This window comes from Sceloporus undulatus, chromosome 2 (assembly GCF_019175285.1).
Source record: "Sceloporus undulatus isolate JIND9_A2432 ecotype Alabama chromosome 2, SceUnd_v1.1, whole genome shotgun sequence".
In the NCBI taxonomy this organism is placed as follows: Eukaryota; Metazoa; Chordata; class Lepidosauria; order Squamata; family Phrynosomatidae; genus Sceloporus; species Sceloporus undulatus.
The window spans coordinates 188,205,791-188,223,728 of record NC_056523.1 but is presented as its reverse complement, the minus strand read 5'-3'; the positions used below and the strand labels follow the sequence as shown (position 1 = coordinate 188,223,728).

At 44.1% G+C, this 17,938-nt stretch overlaps 1 protein-coding gene across 2 annotated transcripts in view; it reads left to right on the top strand.

Moving 5' to 3' along the window:
- LOC121920876 (semaphorin-3F-like) overlaps window positions 1–17,840 on the top strand; it is a 37,925-nt gene extending 20,085 nt beyond the window's left edge. Inside the window, exons 7-18 of one of the 2 annotated variants that reach the window (XM_042448142.1) lie at window positions 1,841–1,960; window positions 2,559–2,698; window positions 4,858–4,972; window positions 5,948–6,017; window positions 6,138–6,282; window positions 7,703–7,925; window positions 9,061–9,149; window positions 9,282–9,323; window positions 9,650–9,807; window positions 11,311–11,378; window positions 15,424–15,554; window positions 16,035–17,840. In XM_042448142.1, the coding sequence (XP_042304076.1) occupies window positions 1,841–1,960; window positions 2,559–2,698; window positions 4,858–4,972; window positions 5,948–6,017; window positions 6,138–6,282; window positions 7,703–7,925; window positions 9,061–9,149; window positions 9,282–9,323; window positions 9,650–9,807; window positions 11,311–11,378; window positions 15,424–15,554; window positions 16,035–16,481 (1,748 nt within the window). In that variant the 3' untranslated portion in view covers window positions 16,482–17,840. Of the gene's footprint in view, window positions 1–1,840; window positions 1,961–2,558; window positions 2,699–4,857; window positions 4,973–5,947; window positions 6,018–6,137; window positions 6,283–7,702; window positions 7,926–9,060; window positions 9,150–9,281; window positions 9,324–9,649; window positions 9,808–11,310; window positions 11,379–15,420; window positions 15,555–16,034 lie in introns of both variants that reach the window. The other variant, XM_042448141.1, reaches the window with a different exon arrangement.
- The last annotated feature ends 98 nt before the right edge of the window (window positions 17,841–17,938 follow it).

The window sequence follows — 17,938 nt, the reverse complement described above, 5'->3', positions numbered from 1 at the left end:
GGAGAAAGGTCAGGGGTGGAAAGATACAGCTGGGTGTCATCGGCATACAGATGGTAGGAAAAGCCAAAAGAGCTGATGAGTTTTCCTAAGGACAGTGTGTAGAGAGAAAACAGAAGGGGACCCAGAACAGAGCCCTGGGGAACTCCAACAGATAAGGGAACAGGAGAAGAAGTCTGACCTCCTGCAACCACTGCAAAAGATCTGCCAGACAAATAAGATCTAAACCAGTCAAGAACAGAGTCTGAGAACCCAAGGTCAGAGAGTATGTCAATTAGGAGACAGTGATCAACGGTGTCAAAGGCTGCAGACAAATCAAGAAGGATGAGAACAGAGTAAAGGCCATTGCCTTGGCCTGTAAAAGGTCATTGGAGATCTTAGTGAGAGCTGTCTCTGTATAATGCCTTAGGCGGAAACCAGACTGAAAGGGATCAAGAATTGAGTTGGCTTCAAGAAACTCTAGACAGTGAGAATAAACAACCCGTTCCAAAACCTTAGGAAGAAGAGAAATCGGACGATAGCTAGACAAAGAGGAGGGGTCAAGAGAAGTTTTTTTTCAGAATTGGGGAAATGAGAGCATTTTTGAAGTCTGAAGGGAAGGAGCCTGTAGAGAGAGAGAGGTTGAATATATGGAGAAGCAAGGGCAGAAAAGAAGGGGCGATAGAGATTAGAAGAGGAGTAGGAATTGGGTCAAGAGAGCAAGTTGCAGGTTTGGAAGAGTTCAGAAGTGAAGAGAGTTCATCCAAAGAGGCAGGAGGAGACACAGAAATTTTTTTAGGCGAGGGCGATAGAAGATTATGAGCAGAAGAAGAACCGGGGGGGGGGGGGAGACTATCTCAGAGCGAATAGTGGTAATCTTAGAGATGAAATAATTAGCAAAGTCATTAGGAGAGAATGATGAAGAGACAGGAGGAGAGGGAGGTTTAAGCAAAGTGTTGAAGGTGGAGAACAATCGCTGCGGGCGCCTCTCATTGGCAGAGATAAATGATTTGTAATAATTCTGTTTTGCCATAGAGAGGGCGCATGAGAAGGACGAAAGAACAAATTTGTAGTGGATAAAGTCAGCGCACTGTTTGAACTTGCCTTATTAGGAAAAGAGCTGATTAATGCTAAAGAACAGATTAGGGAGGAACAAAGAACTGAGAAGGATATTAGAAAACAGTTGTATTACCATAATAATTTTTGGCTTACTCGTGCAACTTTGTATGTGTGAAGTCTCATGTTCAGTGTCTGACATCTCCAATGAAAAGTGTCTTGGCTAGCAGGACTATGGGAGACCCCTGATATCCTAGGGAGTGCAAGTTAGAATAGACATTGTGTGGCATTATTCTGTGCACTGCTTGCTCTCAGACATAAGAACTTTAGTGGATCAGATCAAAAGTCCAGCATTTTATTATTACAGTAGCCAACAAAATGAACCTTCCTCATGTTCTCCAGCAACTGGTATACAGCAATATCCTACTTCTGATACTGGGGGTAATACAGTTGGCCCTGTGTATCTACGGATTCAACCATCCCTGGCCTGAAAATATTTTAAAATAATATAAATTCCAAAAGCAAACCTTGTTTTTGCCATTTTATATAAGGAACACTATTTCACTATGCCATTGTATTTAATGGGACTTGAGTGTCCACAGAGTTTGGTATCCTTGTCCTGGAATTGGTCCTGGAACCAAACCTGAGTGGATAGCAAGGGCCCATTAGGGGTAATAACCATAAAAAAGTCCAGACGTTAAACCCAGCTCCCTTGCTCTCAGCCTTCTCTTGGGTACATATGCATCTGTGTATTCATTTCATATTCATCAGATGCCCTATGTGTCTCTCTTCTTTCTCCTTTCTCCAGATAACACACTGTATGCTGGGGTGCATGTGGATTTCATGGGCACAGATGCTGCCTTGTTCCGTACCATGGGGCCACGTCCAGCTGTCCGGACTGAGCAACACGATTCCCGCTGGCTCTATGGTAGGAGCCTGAGCAACAGTAGAGAAAGCCAAAAAGGGATAGAGTGGGCAGAAAATAGTGGATAGAGCTTTGAGGTAGAGTGAGACAGAACATAGAATAAGAGAGAATGCAGAGTGGATAGAGGGTTGGGATAAAATGGCGTAGAACGTAGAGTGGGTAGGAAAAGAGTGGCACAGATAGTGTTGCCTTAGGGTTGTCAGAAGTTGGAAATGACTTGAAAGCACACAGCAACAGCAACAAGGTGAACATGTCATGGAGTTTTCTTAGCAATATTTGTTTGGAGAGGATTTGAGTTTGCCTTTGCCTCCCTCTGATGCTGAGAGACTGTGACTTGCCCAAAGTCATCCAGTGGGTTTCAACAGCCAAGTGGGGATTTGAACCTTGGTCTTCCAGTGTCCTTCTAGAGTCTTAATCCAACTGTGAAACCACTACACCCTGGCTCTCTATGTATTGTAGTAGAGCATCAGTATTGTGTATTTTGGATTGGATTTGTTATGGAACACTTACCAGCAGGGTTGCCCACCACCAGAATAAAATGTTTGCTAGTGCTGCCTAGTGGTAAAACAAAGAAATAACATATTTCCCCCTCTTTCACCAGACCCTGTTTTCCTCCAAGCCCATGTCATTCCCGACAGCTCCGACCACAACGATGACAAGCTCTACTTCTTTTTCCGTGAGAAAGCACTTGAGGGTGCCGTGGGGCCTGCTGTGCTCGCTCGGGTGGGACGGGTTTGCCTGGTGAGCGATGCTTGGAGTGGAGCACACACACACACCAGGGTCTTTTGCTTGAGGCATGGATGGAGTGCCAAGCCAGGAAAAATGGAGAGGCTGGGGGCTGCTGTCTGAGGTCTCTGAGTGTGTGTGTGTTTTATTTTGTGGGTGATGGCTGTTACTCCCTCTCATGCCCTTTGCTACGGAGCTAACATGGAGCTTGGAGATCCTTAAGAGGGAAAAAAAAGTTCCCATCAGTGTGTTGGATTGAAGGAAAGCTTGGTCAAGTTCTCTTTTGGATTGCAACTCCTATAATCCTCCGACCAGCATGGCCAGTAGCTGGGGGATTCTGGTGGATCTTGAGAGATCCTGGGAGTTATAAAAGCAGGGGAGAAAGGAACTTTTCCAAGCTGTGGAGGACTAGGACATGCTATGTGTGCTACACTAGTAGTTCAGAGATTGTGGTACTTGGAATAAATAACAAGAGCAGCCTATCAGCATTCCCTGTCAACTGCTCAGAGGCACTCTTCAATTATAGATTCAGCTAGTGTGATTTGTAGAAGTAAAAATCTAGTGGGGGAAAGTCGATAGCAAAACATCACCAACAACAACCCCTGATAAATATTCTCTCACTGGCTACTGAATGTTGAGTATTGCTGTTTTCTGGGATGTGGTGAGGAAGAAATGGAACAGAATATTCTGCAGGCAGCATGGCTATCTGGTTCACAGGGGCTCTTAAGGATCTTAAACAGGTCTCATCAGGCTGTAACATGACGTGGTACCTCTCCAGTCTACACAGTAGACTCTTTTCTCCATCTGTGTTCCCACAACCGCACAGAGACATAGAAGCAATTACACAGGTCCTATACCTGATGTGAAACAGCTACTGTATATGCCACAGTGCATATATGTCATATGTCTAGCCATATGATGTACAGTGGACCTTTGCCTTACGCGGGAGATCTGTTCTGGACCCCCCCTGCGTAAGACAAAAAGCATGTATGCTCGAGCCCCATTGGATTTAATGGGGCTCAGGCTTGCACTGTGGCCGTGCGCGTATGCCATGGGCGCACGTGCCATTCTCAGATTTGCTGCGTGGCTTCAGCATAAGCATATGGCATGGGCTCACTGTATATGTTTTGCTCTTCATGGATCACAGGTTCCAAGCACAATTTGCTGAAAAAGTTTTCTGGCAAAAGCCTTGATGAAATTAAGGAGACTTGGAGTAAGAAGACCACAGACTCCTTCCTTTCACTGTAGGAGGACCATGCCCTACGAATACATCACATTTCCCTGGTAGTTGAAAACATGTCCATGGTAATCCTGTCATGGAGTAAGGAAAAAGCCATTGTGTTCTTCTAAATTACAGGGAATTACTGGAGCACAATGCTGTATAGGTATAAAATGTTCTTGTATAATTACACTGACTACACAACCTGTTTGACTCTTGTGGCATGGGGTGGTGAGATACATATAACCTAATGATTAACTTGGCCTTAGTGAGGTCTGATGGCACCTTATTAAGGAAGCCTGCAAAGATTCTTTATGCTGTCCTGTTTGCCTGGGGTGAGGGATGTGTGGTCTTCCAGATGGTGCTGGATCACAGCTCCCATCATCCCTACTCAGCATAGCCAACAATATGTGTGACACGGGAGTGGCATTCCTGCTTTACCCAGTTCTGAAAGGAAAAAAAAAGTCTCTCCTAGGACCCTGTTGTCCATCTGGAACAGCCCTTGGTGATAGTATATTGCAAAAGAAGCGTCGGGTAGAAAATTTTGACCCAACCCACCTCCATATTAAATCCTTCTGTTACACTAAAGTCAGGTTTCCAGATCACATCCAAGTCCCAGGGATTCTTCAGGGCTTCCTTTTCTTCCTTTCCCAACCTGACAAAAAGTCTCTTTAAGTGTTAAGTTTGTTGCTTCTTGAAGTTAGACAAGAGACACTTTCTTTCAGTGCAAACCAGAGCATGGAAAGGTGGTTTGTTTGGACAACAATTCCCAGAATCCTAGTTGGGGGGATCCTGGAAGCTGTAATCCAGAGAAGCAACTTTTCCAAATTTTGGTAGAATTAGCGGGTTTCTCCATTTTGCAGCCCGGAGGTGATTATGCCCATCTGTTTGTGCATCTTACATTGTGGGGGCCTCCTTTGTACTAGTGAAACACCTTTCCTTCTCTTTTTTCCAGAACGATGATGGAGGACAGCGTTCCTTGGTGAACAAGTGGACAACATTTCTGAAAGCTCGTCTAGTTTGCTCTGTAATTGGAGATGATGGCGTGGAGACGTTTTTTGATGAGCTGCGTGAGCCACCATTTTGAAGTGGGGTTTTGTTTTGCTGGTCGGGAACCAATTATGTTGTGGGTGGGCAGACAATTTATTGATAAGCAGTGCTGACCCTACCCTTAGCCCAAGTGAGAAACTTGCTTCAGACATCAGATGCCAGGGGCTGGGGAGTAGAGGTGAGGAGTTGGAGGTCAGAGCTGTATAAGCTCTACAACTTACCCTATGCCTCTTAGTAAGACCTAGGAAATGTTACTGTTTAGGACTATAGCTCCCAGCATTCTCCAGCCAGTTACAAAAAAGTAACTTTCTTTTTTATATATATAATATTTTATTAAGTAACTTTCACAAGAAATATTGTGAGTTAGCTTGCATCCCTGAAGAGAAATAGAGTGCTGTCCATTTCTCTGAAATGGAGAAATGAAGCACTGTCCTGTTGTTGATTTAACTGCTAGTCTGGTTGATTTGAAAACTCATAATTTGTGGAATTGGTCCCATTTTCTAGGCTACATCAGGAAGCAAAATGTTTGAGCTTAGGCCTGGGGCAAAGAGTTTAGGTTTCACCCTGAGAAGAAACCTGGATTTTAGTAAGGTGGGAGAGTAGAGATGGGAGAGAGGATTTTGCCACAAGGTTTAAAGAATGAAGTAGTTTGAATGAATTAAAGCTGAGGCAGAATGAAATGAATCCCACAGAATGACCATCTGTCAGGCATGAGTATATCTCAGGTGCCATTTTCTGTCAACTTTTATGTCCCCTTGAAGCATGGCACTGTAGTAGTTAGGAGCTGAATGTGAGGAAGTAGACTTAGGATGAATTCTAATTTTGAAACAGTTTGGACTAGAACTTGCTGTGTCCCTCAGCCAGCCAGAGCCAGTTTTTTTTTTTGGGGGGGGGGGGTTTAGTTCAAAAAATGAACTTTCCTACTTTCTAGTGAGACTGAGATAGATACACAAATGTGTGCACCACTTACGATCCTCAGTTTCTTCCTTCCCCAGGTGATGTTTTCTTGCTACCAACACAGGATGAAAAGCATCCATTGGTGTATGGGGTTTTCTCTACACTGGGGTGAGTGAGCATCTTGTGGGCTGGTCAGTTAACCATTTGGGTGGCAAGGGCTTGGCCTGTTCAGCCACCCACAGACCCTAAGCCCCGCTTCCTCATGTCTTTGTCTCTGTCTTCCGCAAGGTCTGTGTTCCGTGGCTCGGCAGTCTGTGTTTACTCCATGGCTGACATACGCACAGTCTTCAATGGGCCCTTTGCTCACAAGGAGGGACATAACTACCAGTGGGGCCCATACACGGGACGTGTGCCCTACCCTCGCCCTGGAGCTGTGAGTCACTGAAGCCTTTCTTTCCCCTGATGTTCCAGTCCACTCATGCCTAGATTTCATTTCCTGACTTCTTGCATTGTTCTTGTTGTGTGCCTTCATGTCGTTTCCAATTTATGGCAATCCTAAGGCCATATCATGGGGTTTTCTTTGCAGGTTTCTTCAGAGGGGGTTTGACATTGTCATCCTCTGAGGCTGAGAGAGTGTGGCTTGCTCAAGATCACCAGTGGGTTTACATGGCTGAGCTGGGAATCAAACCCTGGCCTCCAGGGTCAAGGTCCAGCGCTCAAACCACTGCACATCGCTGGCTCTCAACTTCTTGCATTCCTTTGTCCTACATTCCTTGAGCTCTTTCCTTACATTTAACCCCTTGGTTACAGTAATCAGTGCTTTCCCTTTCCATTCTGGATGAAATACATTTTAAAAAATCAGGATCAAAAACAAAAACTGAACTTTACATTCTTCCCTCTGCCCCCACAAATTTAAATACAACTAGTTTCAAATAAGTAATTTTTGGGAATTAATTCTTTTCCTCAGTTACAAAGGCATAATTACAGCTGCTGCCACACTGCAAATTACTGCAATTTGATACCACTTTAACTGTCATAGCTCTATCCTATGGAATCTTGAGAGTGGTAGTTTGTTGTGGCACTAGAGCTCTCTGACAGAGAAGGCTAAATGTCTCACAAAACTACAAGTTGCACAATTCCATAGCAATGAGCCATGGCAATCAAGCAATATCAAACTGCCTTATTCCTGCAGCGTAGATGCAGCCTACATCAATTTACAGTTGTAACAAGAGATAATTGCATTCCTCTTGCAGTTTTAACTGTAACTTTTTAGTTACTTTTATAGTACTTATGGAGCACCCTCAGTAGATGGTGGAGAAGGATTACCACAGGTTTAAGTGTTGGTGCCTCCTTGTGCAGTGTTGTGAGTGTTGAAGCGATAACAAGACAGACAGGAGGAGTGTGTAATTTGAACCACAGGTCATTGGTTTGTAGTATCCAGAGTAATTGCAAGCAGCTTTTCAAAGAGAATAAACATGTCACTATTTTAGCATTAAAAGTTGCCAAGGACTCTAGTAGCACCTTTGATACTAACTGGAAAGAAGAAACATAAACTTTCATAAAGTACATAAATTTTCTTGGACTTAATCCACGTAAACTTGTGTTTGAAATGTCTTTTTATCAGTTAGTCTCAGTGGTGCTACTGGATTCCTTGGTATCTTTTTACAATCAACTAGTTACATGTGAGAAATGGGACAGTAAACAGGTACTTTTAGCCACTATAATGGCACCTAACCAGTTTTGGGAGCCATGCCATATAAACTATAATAATTTTTTCTAAAGTTACTTTATAATTTTTGACCTCAACTCACCACACCTAAGACTCTAACCCTGGGGCTCGTCTTTCATTTCAGTGCCCAGGAGGAACCTTCACCCCAGGGCTCCGCTCCACCCGTGGGTTTTCTGATGAGCTGGTGACCTTTGTGCGTGCCCATCCCTTGATGTACAATGCTGTTTACCCACTTCAGCGCCGCCCCCTCCTGGTGAGGACCAATGTGCCCTACAGCTTCACCACATTGGCTGTTGACCTGGTGGATGCCGTGGATGGGCGCTACGAGGTCCTCTTTCTTGGCACGGGTATGCCCGGAAAACAAGGGTTTGACTTTTCAGCTCCAGGAGGGCACAAGCTGGGGAACCAGATCCTGTTGGGCCCCATGTGTGCTTTTTCTGAAAGTGTTTTCTGTTCTTCTGCTTCTAAACAGGCTAAATGTTACCACACTCAACTAGGTTATCATCTGACTCTAGCTGGGAGTCACTGATGCTATGTAACTTTAAAAAAAATGCAAATAAATATTATTAAATTTTCCACCGAATTCCCATCTGTAACTTAAGACATTTTCTTAATGTCCCTGCTGAAAAGAAGAGGGGCAGTAAAGGAGAAAGCAGAGGTTTCAGTGAACTCTAGTATTTTATTGCATGCCAGCAGATTAAATGATTATATTTATAATGGCCATGCTCTCGAGGGATTCTAGAGGTTGTTGTCTTCAAAAAGAAGCTTTCCTCAGCTCTGCTCTAATCATTAAAGTCTGGAAGAATAAAAGGCCCTTTCTTTAGGTTTCATCACTATATGGTTTGAGACTTAAAGAAACCTCCATTCCCACATCAGCAGGTCCCTCTAATGAAATAAATAATCCTACAAATGTCCCTTCCTTCAGAGATGGGGAGAGCAGAATGGTGCCAATGTGAAATAGGACCTAGTCCCAACAAGAGAACAATACATGTCCCAGGCAAGGAGAGGAAGTCCAGAGATGAAGAACCACCATTGAAAAGGTCCTATTTATTATTGGCATTATCCTTCCCTCTCTATCTCTGTAGTAAGGGACATTTGTAGGTTTCTTCCAAGTTTCCAACCATGGAGTGCTGAAACCTAAAGGAATATCTTTCCTGACTGAAGGGCACATCAGTGGGACCCAATGTCCCAACACTTTTCCTGACATGCTGCCCTCCAATGGTGATAGACCTACAGTTCACTAAATGTGGTGGATCCTGCATTGTAGAAGGCTGATATAGTGACTTGATAGTTAACAAGCACCAGTAACATTAATTGTGTTCAGAAATGGAAGCGAATAGACTACTACTGTATTGCTCTTCAATGTTATTTACTGTTGCTGGAATAGGATGCTCTTGTGTGTCTGTGTGTGTGATTAAGAGAGAGAGAGATTTCTCAGAGAAGGTAGGCTCTGCAGTTAATGTCCAATTTTTATTTCTTCAGATCAGGGCACAGTGCAGAAGGTGATCGTGCTGCCAAAAGAGCAAGGGGTCTTGGAAGAACTGACCCTGGAGGAGGTTGAGGTGTTCAAGGTGAGCGACCAAGTGGCCCAAATCCATCTTGTTCCGATTCCAGAGTGTAATGGATTTCCCATTTCCCAGGCAACTCCCCACCCACCTTCATCAGTGTCCTTCTCATATCTGTTTCCACTTATTGTCCTGCAGGTTCCTGCTCCAGTGAAGACACTATGGATATCCTCTAAACGGGTAGGTGGCTGGCTGGGGGTGGAGCTGGGGCAAGTTCCTTTATGATTTTGGACTGCATCTCCTAGCATTCCCCAACCAGCATGGCCGCTGTGAGTTGCAGTAAAAAGAAAAAAGCAATCTTTCAAAGCTCTGGTTGGGGTAGATGAGTGCTCTGAGATGCTTCATGAAGTGTTGCAGATCCAACCCCTCAACTGTGGTTCGGGAGCAAGAAGTTCCACTACATTTGTAAAGCTGGTGGAGAACCAGGATGCTGGGACCACAGGAGGGCAGGGAGTAGTAAGAACACACTGGTTCCATCCAGTCATTCTGCCCTCTTTCCTTTGTAGCAACAGCTGTATGTTTCCTCAGATGTGGGGGTTTCCCAGCTGAGTCTGCATCGATGCCGTGAGTACGGAGAAGCTTGTGCCGACTGCTGCCTGGCCCGGGACCCCTACTGTGCCTGGGATGGCCAACGCTGCACCCGCTATAGCCACACCACTAAAAGGTGAGGCCCCGAGTGTCATGGGCTGAGCTCAGTGATGGTGGCCAGTGTCTTTTGCATCAAGGATGCCGTCAATCTGCTCTGGGGTTTATTTCAGATATTAAAGGAATCTGTCTGAGGTGCTGAAACTGGACTCCCAAATCAGGTTCATTGCCTCAGGTAGTGCCTTCAAATTCTGGAATTTAAATCCCATAGCAGAAACATCACACCTCTGATGTGGAAGCCAATGGCCACCACTAATTCTCTCAATCCTTTGCTCAGCCTAAACTACCTCACAGGATTGTTGTGAGTCAGAAAGTGGAAGGAGAACTATGTATAATACCTTGAGTTCACGCAGAAAAAAAGAGATATACATATAATAAATAAGCATCTAAACCAATAAAAAGTACCCTAGAGAGTTGTGAGAGGGGCAAATGCAATAGGGAGGGCACTTCCTAGCAGGGCTTGGTCCCACTGAGATAGATATGCCACTGATGTATGAAAGGAGTTTCTATCATGCCCCCTCTTGAGGATTTTAACTCCCATCAACCCAGATACCTGTGAGCTGTGTGTAGCAGGAGCAATCCTGACTCCTTGGCCTGAATATATCTGTTCCACTTCTAGATTAGTCTGGCAAATTGGCAGCTTCCAAGGTAGGCTGTCCCTTTGCGATGCTCCTTCTAGGTGGCTCATAAGTGGGCTCCTAGATTTCTTTCCTGAAATTCTGATCTTTGGGATCATTAGGCATAACAAGTCAACTACTTTTGGCCCCAGATGGTGTGGTGGTCAGTGATGGAGTCTCCTTCAACAAGTTACTCCTTTCTTTTGGGGGAAAGAGCTATGTGTACCAAATGCTTATTCTGTGGGCCCAAAACCATACCCTACAACTGTCCCAATTTGGGAGGGACACTCCCGGTTAACCCTCTGCCATCACCATTTTTCAACAGCTTTTAAAATGCCCTAGTTTCTCTCTCCTCCACTTGCTTTCCACCTTTGTCCTCAGCTTATTTCAGTTGCTGCAAATAGTTCTCACAATGCCAAAATAGTTTGCAATTATTTCAGCAAGGGAGAGCAGAGAGGAAGGACTAGCAATTTGTCCTTCTAGGTCAGTTCAGGCAAAAGCAATCTTCTGCAGCCTCTTCTAGGTTGTGTGTCGTTCCTTGTTAACAATGTTTGCCATCTTGACCACAGCCTGATGTTGCTTGGCCACATGTGTTCCAGTTATTATCGGTGAAATGTTGGAGGTTGTACCTAAACTGGGCTACTGCCTTTGGGTGCGATGTCGGTGTCAAAGTGAGAGTCAGTGGCAAGTGCAGTTGAATGGAGCATGGAGCCATCTTGTCCCAGTGCCTCAAAGGAAAATATCTTGAACCTTCTCTGGCCAGCTGGCTGGCTAGCTGTAAGTCAGTTAAATAGATAAATAATAAATACCAAGGGTTGTTGTGCTTGCAGTTTGGTCCTTAATGTCTCAAGGGATTTTTGGGTGGGAACAGGAATGAACCTGCTGCTCTTTTGCCTCCCATCCAGGAGGAGCCGCCGCCAGGACATCAAGCATGGTGACCCCCTGAGGCAGTGCCGAGGATTTAATGCCAAGGGTAAGCCTCTCCTCCATCATCCAAAGAATAATTCCCATTTGTTTGTTTTTGCATTTTTTCCTTATCATGAACATTGAAATGATTTGGCAAGTCTCAGAGAGTTGGCCTGCAGTTAAAAGGAAATAACCTTTCCCTGGGGATGAAAAGGCAAAAGCAAGTGCTTTGTTCCATCTCATAACTAGGAGAGGAAAGGTTATCCCAGCTCCCTGGAGCAGGACAATGCCTGGTCAGCACTCTGGATGGAAAAACACACGTCATCGCTTCTGCAGGGAAGGTAGTGTAATAAAGGTTGCAAGAAAACCTCATAAGGTTTGGCTGCTACAACCCTCAGCCTCATAAAAGCCAGCTGTGCTGCCAGATGAAGAGGATAATGTAAGAAGAGCCTGGTAGGATCAGAATGAAGGCCAGTCTAGTCCAGTTTCTTGTTCATTCAGTGGCTGAGTAGTTGCCTCTGGGAAGCCCATAAGCAAGACATGAACACAACAGCACACTTCTCCTTGTTTTCTCCCAGCCTCAGCATTCACAGGGACATGATATGCCCTCTTACAATGGAGGCAACACCATGCCACCATGATTGCTAATATGCAAAGGGACCTTATAGCATCTTTGAGGCTAACTGTGTGGAAGAAGTTATACCATAAATTTTCATAGGAGATTATCACGTAAAGCTTCCCTCCTGATGCTGTTGCCGCTTTTTAAACAGCTGAAACGGCAATTCTTATCACATTACCAAGCAATTGCGAATTGATAACAGGTTCCCCATGAATCTTATCGCACTACTGTTCCCTTTACTTGTCAGCTCTCTGAAAATCAGTAAGGTAGTCTAGCCTTTGGCAGTGGGCTGTGTGCAATGACAGTCCTTAAAACCCAGTTTTTACTGCCTCAGCTGAAATGGTTGCCTGGTCAGTACTAAGAAGTCTTGCTTCTTGAAAGCAGTGGTGGGAATGGTGTGCGCATGTGTGTATCTGTATCTGGGTGATGAAAGCTCTTTAAATCCTCTTTCTTCTGCCCAAGCGGGATTGTCTCCTCAGCAGTAAGAAGTCTTGTGATCATTAGGAATGGGCAGGGGTTCAGTGAAACTTGTTTAAATCCCCTTCTCTCTGAATTACGCCAGAATAACCTATGGCACAGACTTCAATAATGGGCTAACTGTGAGATTGACAGCTATTCATGGAATTTTCTCATTCATTAAAAGCAGCAGCAGAAGCATGGCTTGACTGCAGGATGCCTCCTGCCTGGCCACAATGTGGTGCAATAAGATCTGTCAATTACAATTTCAATTCTGCTTCTATCCCAGTATTGAAGAACCATGTTATAATCTCCATAGATTTGGTCTACTTCCTCAGATGCAACCTAGTCATAGATCAAATTTATGAAGCATAAGTTCCATTGCCTTAAGCAAGCCTTGTTCCCAAGTCAGTGGGCATAGGACATTGTTTAGGGAGTTTAAATTTTCTGTATTACTCAGTAGTGAAAAGTAAAGTAACCACACTTCTGTTATTCCCTAAAGTATTGACAGAGTAATATATTGTATTCCTTGTTAATCACTTGTAAATTATATGGTAGAGGGGAAAAAAGTAAGATTAATAAGAAAATGGCATAAAACTAGGAAACCTCTGTCAAAATGCCTCTATGCCCTTTGATTGTTTCTAGTTACTTTCAAAGGTTACTTTTAGTCATTACATCACTGCAGTAACTTCAGTTTCATTTGCAGCATTACTTTAGAAATGCAGCTTTGTGACAGACCAGGAATTATGTCACACACACACACACACACACACACACACACACACACACGGCTGTTAAACTGCTCCTCCTAGCATATTTTGCCATTGGGTAGGCTGGCTAAGGTTTCTGGGAGTTGAAGTCCAACAAAAACTAGAGGACTGCACAATTGCCACCCAGTGTATTTCCCCATTACGTCCTGAAGGGGATTAGTTTCAGGAAACAACGTGACTTGATTACTTCTAAGACCCTGTAGCCTTCTTTCCTTGTTCTTAGTAATGTCAGCTTCTGGCCAGGGCTCTTGCAGCTCAACTTTTCAGAGAGATCAGTCTATGAAAGAAAACATTTTGGAGATTTGATGGAAACCAGTGGAATAGGACTGAGGCAATCAGTCATTTATCCTGACGTAAGGTTTTGTTTTTTGTAGGCAAGAAATTGCATTCCACTTATTTTTTTGGATTAGTCAGGAACTTCTTGTAGCATGGGATTTTGTATCCACTGTGCCGCTTCGCAGGAAGGATTTGTCTGTGACGTCAGTCATAATGAGGGTGTCCTATAAAACATGGCTGGCAGCTAAGAAGATAGAGGGAAATGATGCATAATTCGATTTGATTCATGCTGTTTTGCACAGGGAATTGCTTCATTTAATTCATGTTGTTTTGCACACTCAGAGGAGAATGTCTTCCCATGCTTCACCCTGTTCATGTTAGTGTAGTTTCCTCTGGTATAAACAGTGGGAAATGTTTGCCAAAGATTTCCATGTCAGCTCAGACCAATTCACTGTTGAAGCCATTGCCAGATCTTTAACCAGTTTTGCTGAATAGGTCTTTATGGTTTGCTTATTTTCCTTGCTGACTGGGACACTGATATGCAAAGGGTTTAGTCATTTTGGCTTGATCCCATTAGTACTTTGGCACAGCTGTACTGTAGGAGCATCCCAGTTTGGGTTTGTTTTGATCCCCAGGGGAGGATTAATAGATGCTAGTGACTGAAGCTTTCATATTAACACATGGTGCTAGTTCCACTTCCCATTTTCTGCAGTTCTGAAAGTAGCCTTGTGTTAAGACTTTTGGAGACCAGAAACTCCTCAAATATTTGGCTTGGATGATCCTCTTTCTGCTTGTAAAAGGGATATTTTTCCTGCACCTTTTAAAAGGAACTAAAATACAAATCTGCTTTCTTTTCTGTATATTGAAGGTCGTTTTGCAATATAGATTCCCCTTAAACGCCCAAAACACTATCCCTGCATGTTAGAAAAATAGAATCATAGAGTTGGAAGAGACCCCAAGGGCCAACCAGTTCAACCACAGGGTTGTAGCCAGGATTTTGGGAAGGGTCCCTGCCAACCCCATTCTGCCATGCAGGAACTCTCAATCAAAACATCCCCATTGACAAATGATTATCCAGTCTCTATTTAAAGACCTCCCAGGAAGGAGATTCCACTACACTCTGAGGAAGGAGTATGTTCCCCTGTCGAACAGCCCTTACTGTCAGGAAATTCCTCCTAATGTTCAGGTGGAATCTCTTTTCCTGTAACTTGCATCCATTGTTCTGGGTCCTAGTCTCTGGAGCAGCAGAAAACAAGCTTGCTCCATCCTCAATATGACATCCTTTCAAATACTTAACAGGGCTATCATATCACCTGTTAACCGTTTCTTTTCCAGCTCCCTAAGTTTTCCCTCATAGGACATGGTTTCCAGGCCTTTCACCATTTTGTTGGTTTTCCTTTGGACACACTCGTTTCTCAACGTCCTTTTTAAATTGTGGTGCCCAGAACTGGACACATGATTATTCCAGGTGAGGCCTGACCAAAGCAGAATAGAGTGGCACTATTATTTCCCTTGATCTAGACACAATACCTCTATTGATGCGGCCTAAAATAGCATTGGCCTTTTTAGCTGCCGCAGCACGCTCTTAATTCATGTTCAACTTGTGGTCTACTTGGACTCCCAGATTCCTTTCACACGTAGTCACCTCTTAAGCCAAGTGTCCCCCATCCTATATCATTGCATTTTATTTTTTCTACCTAAGTGCAGTACCATACATTTCTCCATGTTGAAATTCATTTTGTTAGTTTTGGCCCAGCTTTCTAATCTGTTCAGTTGATTCTATGAATGTTTGGAGGTCTATGGATCAAAAGTGAGAATGTATATATACTATTAGGGCCCTTCTGCTATATTTTTAAACTTTCTCCAGCAAAAACTTTTATTCCTCAGCAAACCATAAACTATGCAGTGTTTACAGAAATAAAGCATAGGCACAGAACTCAAAAGCATCCTGGTTTCCCCTCCTTTGACTCCTTTTTCTTTTCTCACAGTAGAGCAGCAATTACGTGAGCAGGTTCAATATGGACTAGAAGGAGGGAGCGTGTTTCTGGAGTGCGAACCGCGATCTCCTCATGCGTCTGTCAAGTGGCTGATGCAGACTGATGATTCTGACAAACGCAAAGTGGTGAGCCCTCTTTCACGTCTCTAGTCTGAACAACCCTCAACTGTGTGTGTATTTGGTCTGGGGAGATGTTAAAAGTATACAAGAGAGAGAAAAGCCAGAAGTTCGCTTACTTTTAATCTAAGTCAAAATAAAACACTCTGATGGGGTCTCTGATATTACATGGATAATAAAAATGCATATACACAGTAGGCCTTTGGTATCTACTATGGTTTGGTTCCAGCATCCCCCCATGGAAACCAAAATCCATGGCTGCTCAAGTCCCACTAATATAGTGGTGTAGTAAAATGGTGTCCCTTATATAAAATCACAAAATCATGGTTTGCTTTCTGGAATACATACATACATACATACATATATATATATAGAGAGAGAGAATTTTCAATCCATGGATGAAGAAACTGTGGATACAGCAGACCAACTGTAGTATTAAATAATACAAAAAAGAGCATGTTACTCATCTCTCACTCTTTCTATTCCCAGTTGCCCCGAGATCGTGTACTGCTACGAACACCTCAGGGGGTGCTTTTAGGCCCTGTGACTCCAGCCGATGGTGGACTCTACCAATGCATTGGCACTGAGAATCGTTTCCGCCACACTCTCCGCCGCCTCCGTCTGCATGTCCTTCCACGTGCCTTGCTTGAGGGGGCCACGGCCCAAGGACAGCCCCCTGCTCTTGGCATCTGCGAGAGCTACTGGCAGAAGCTCAACCGAGGGCAGGAGACCCGGCGTGGCCGGAGTGGCCGGCAGTCCCATGCTGGGCCTAGCCTGTGGGACTTGGAACAGCAGGCCAATTGGTACAGAGTATCACAGCATTCTCTGAACTGGACCACGGGAAGTCCCCAGTACTCCCAAAGCAGCAGCAATCGCCGCCGCCATCACCACCGCTCAAAGGCATGGACAGGCCACCGGTCCCCGCCTCGAAGCTGAGTAGGAAGGCAATGGGGGTGAGAAGGGATGAAGGGGCGCTGACCCAAAAGTTTTGGCGTAACTGAGTGACATTCCAATGGACTCTTTGTAAGAGCTACGTGGATCTAGACATGGGGAAAATCTCTCCCCACATCCTCCCCAACTTGAGGGGACGCTGTTGCTCACAGGGTGTGTTGTGTTGTGTGTCCAGGCTAATTCCAGGGTTTTGCAGGACCAGGGCTTGCTGGCTCTTTCCACAGATGTAAATATAACCAGCGCTGATTCCAGGGCTTTGGTTTTAGTGTCTATTTTGTACAGTGCTCATTCCTCCTTCCTTATGGCAGGAAACTGGTGAGGCTTTTTTCAGCATTAACCCCATGATTTTATTAACCCTGTGTTTCAGGAACAGATTGCAGAGAATAAAAAAAGTACTGATTTATTTTCTAAGAAAATGTTTAAAGGACTATGCTGATTTTGTTACAGAACGTTTCCATGCACCGTGACACTCATGTTAAAGGAAAGGCAGCTGTAAGGCCTGATTCTCTTGGATCAAAGTCCTACGGTGAATGTCATCAACACAGAATTTTTTAAAAAGTAGTTTGAGCTAACATGAATCTTGGCTATCGTACAAGCATTAAACCAAACCCTTGCTTCAGTGGTAGTAATCAGAAAGATCACTTGTTAGTTGTATAGTGTGTGGCCAAATGAGCAAGTATAATCGACATATATGAAGCGTCACTGAGAAGAGATACAGTTCTGTATGTATATCCACTGCTACTCCAGCTGAAACACACAAAAAGCACCAGTGTGGAACTACAGAAGCCAATTCCAGCAGTGGTTATGACTAGGATGAGTGAATGTCTCTCTGTGGGAGGAAAGAGTCCTGGGCCACTGGATGTGAGCTCCTTTGTTCAAGAGGGGCCTGGAACACGCAGCAGTCTTATGCTGACTGGTGAGCTTGCTCTCCCAACTGACCAGAGGGAGAGCAAAGACTAGCTGCTGTACTTCAATCACTGGCACTATTCTGAGCACTGTCTGGATGCAAATTCTCTGCAACATGAGAATGACCATCCTCATGTCGGGTGTTTGGAAGTTCTACTTACTGTCCTCCTGGCTGCTTTGTTCTTGAGATCATCATCATCTACTGAAGCTTGGGTCTCTTGATATAAGCTTATAGCAGTGAATTTCTTATGTTCATTACACTTCGTGTGAGACAGCATGTACCAAAAGTAGAAGACTCTTCCAACATTCTTCCCAAGCTGCCTGGATTTTTCACTACATGAACAGGCATCTGCCACTTACACAACTTGGCTACTTCCTATTCATTCCTGCCTCGCTTTCATTTTTAAAATGTTACCTAGCACTGAAATATGCTTATAAACAGACATTATCCCTATTTTATAACCAATCATTAATTTCCTCTTCCTAAGCAGCTTTAGTGAGAGGCTGATAAATATACTCATTTTGGAATTACAAAT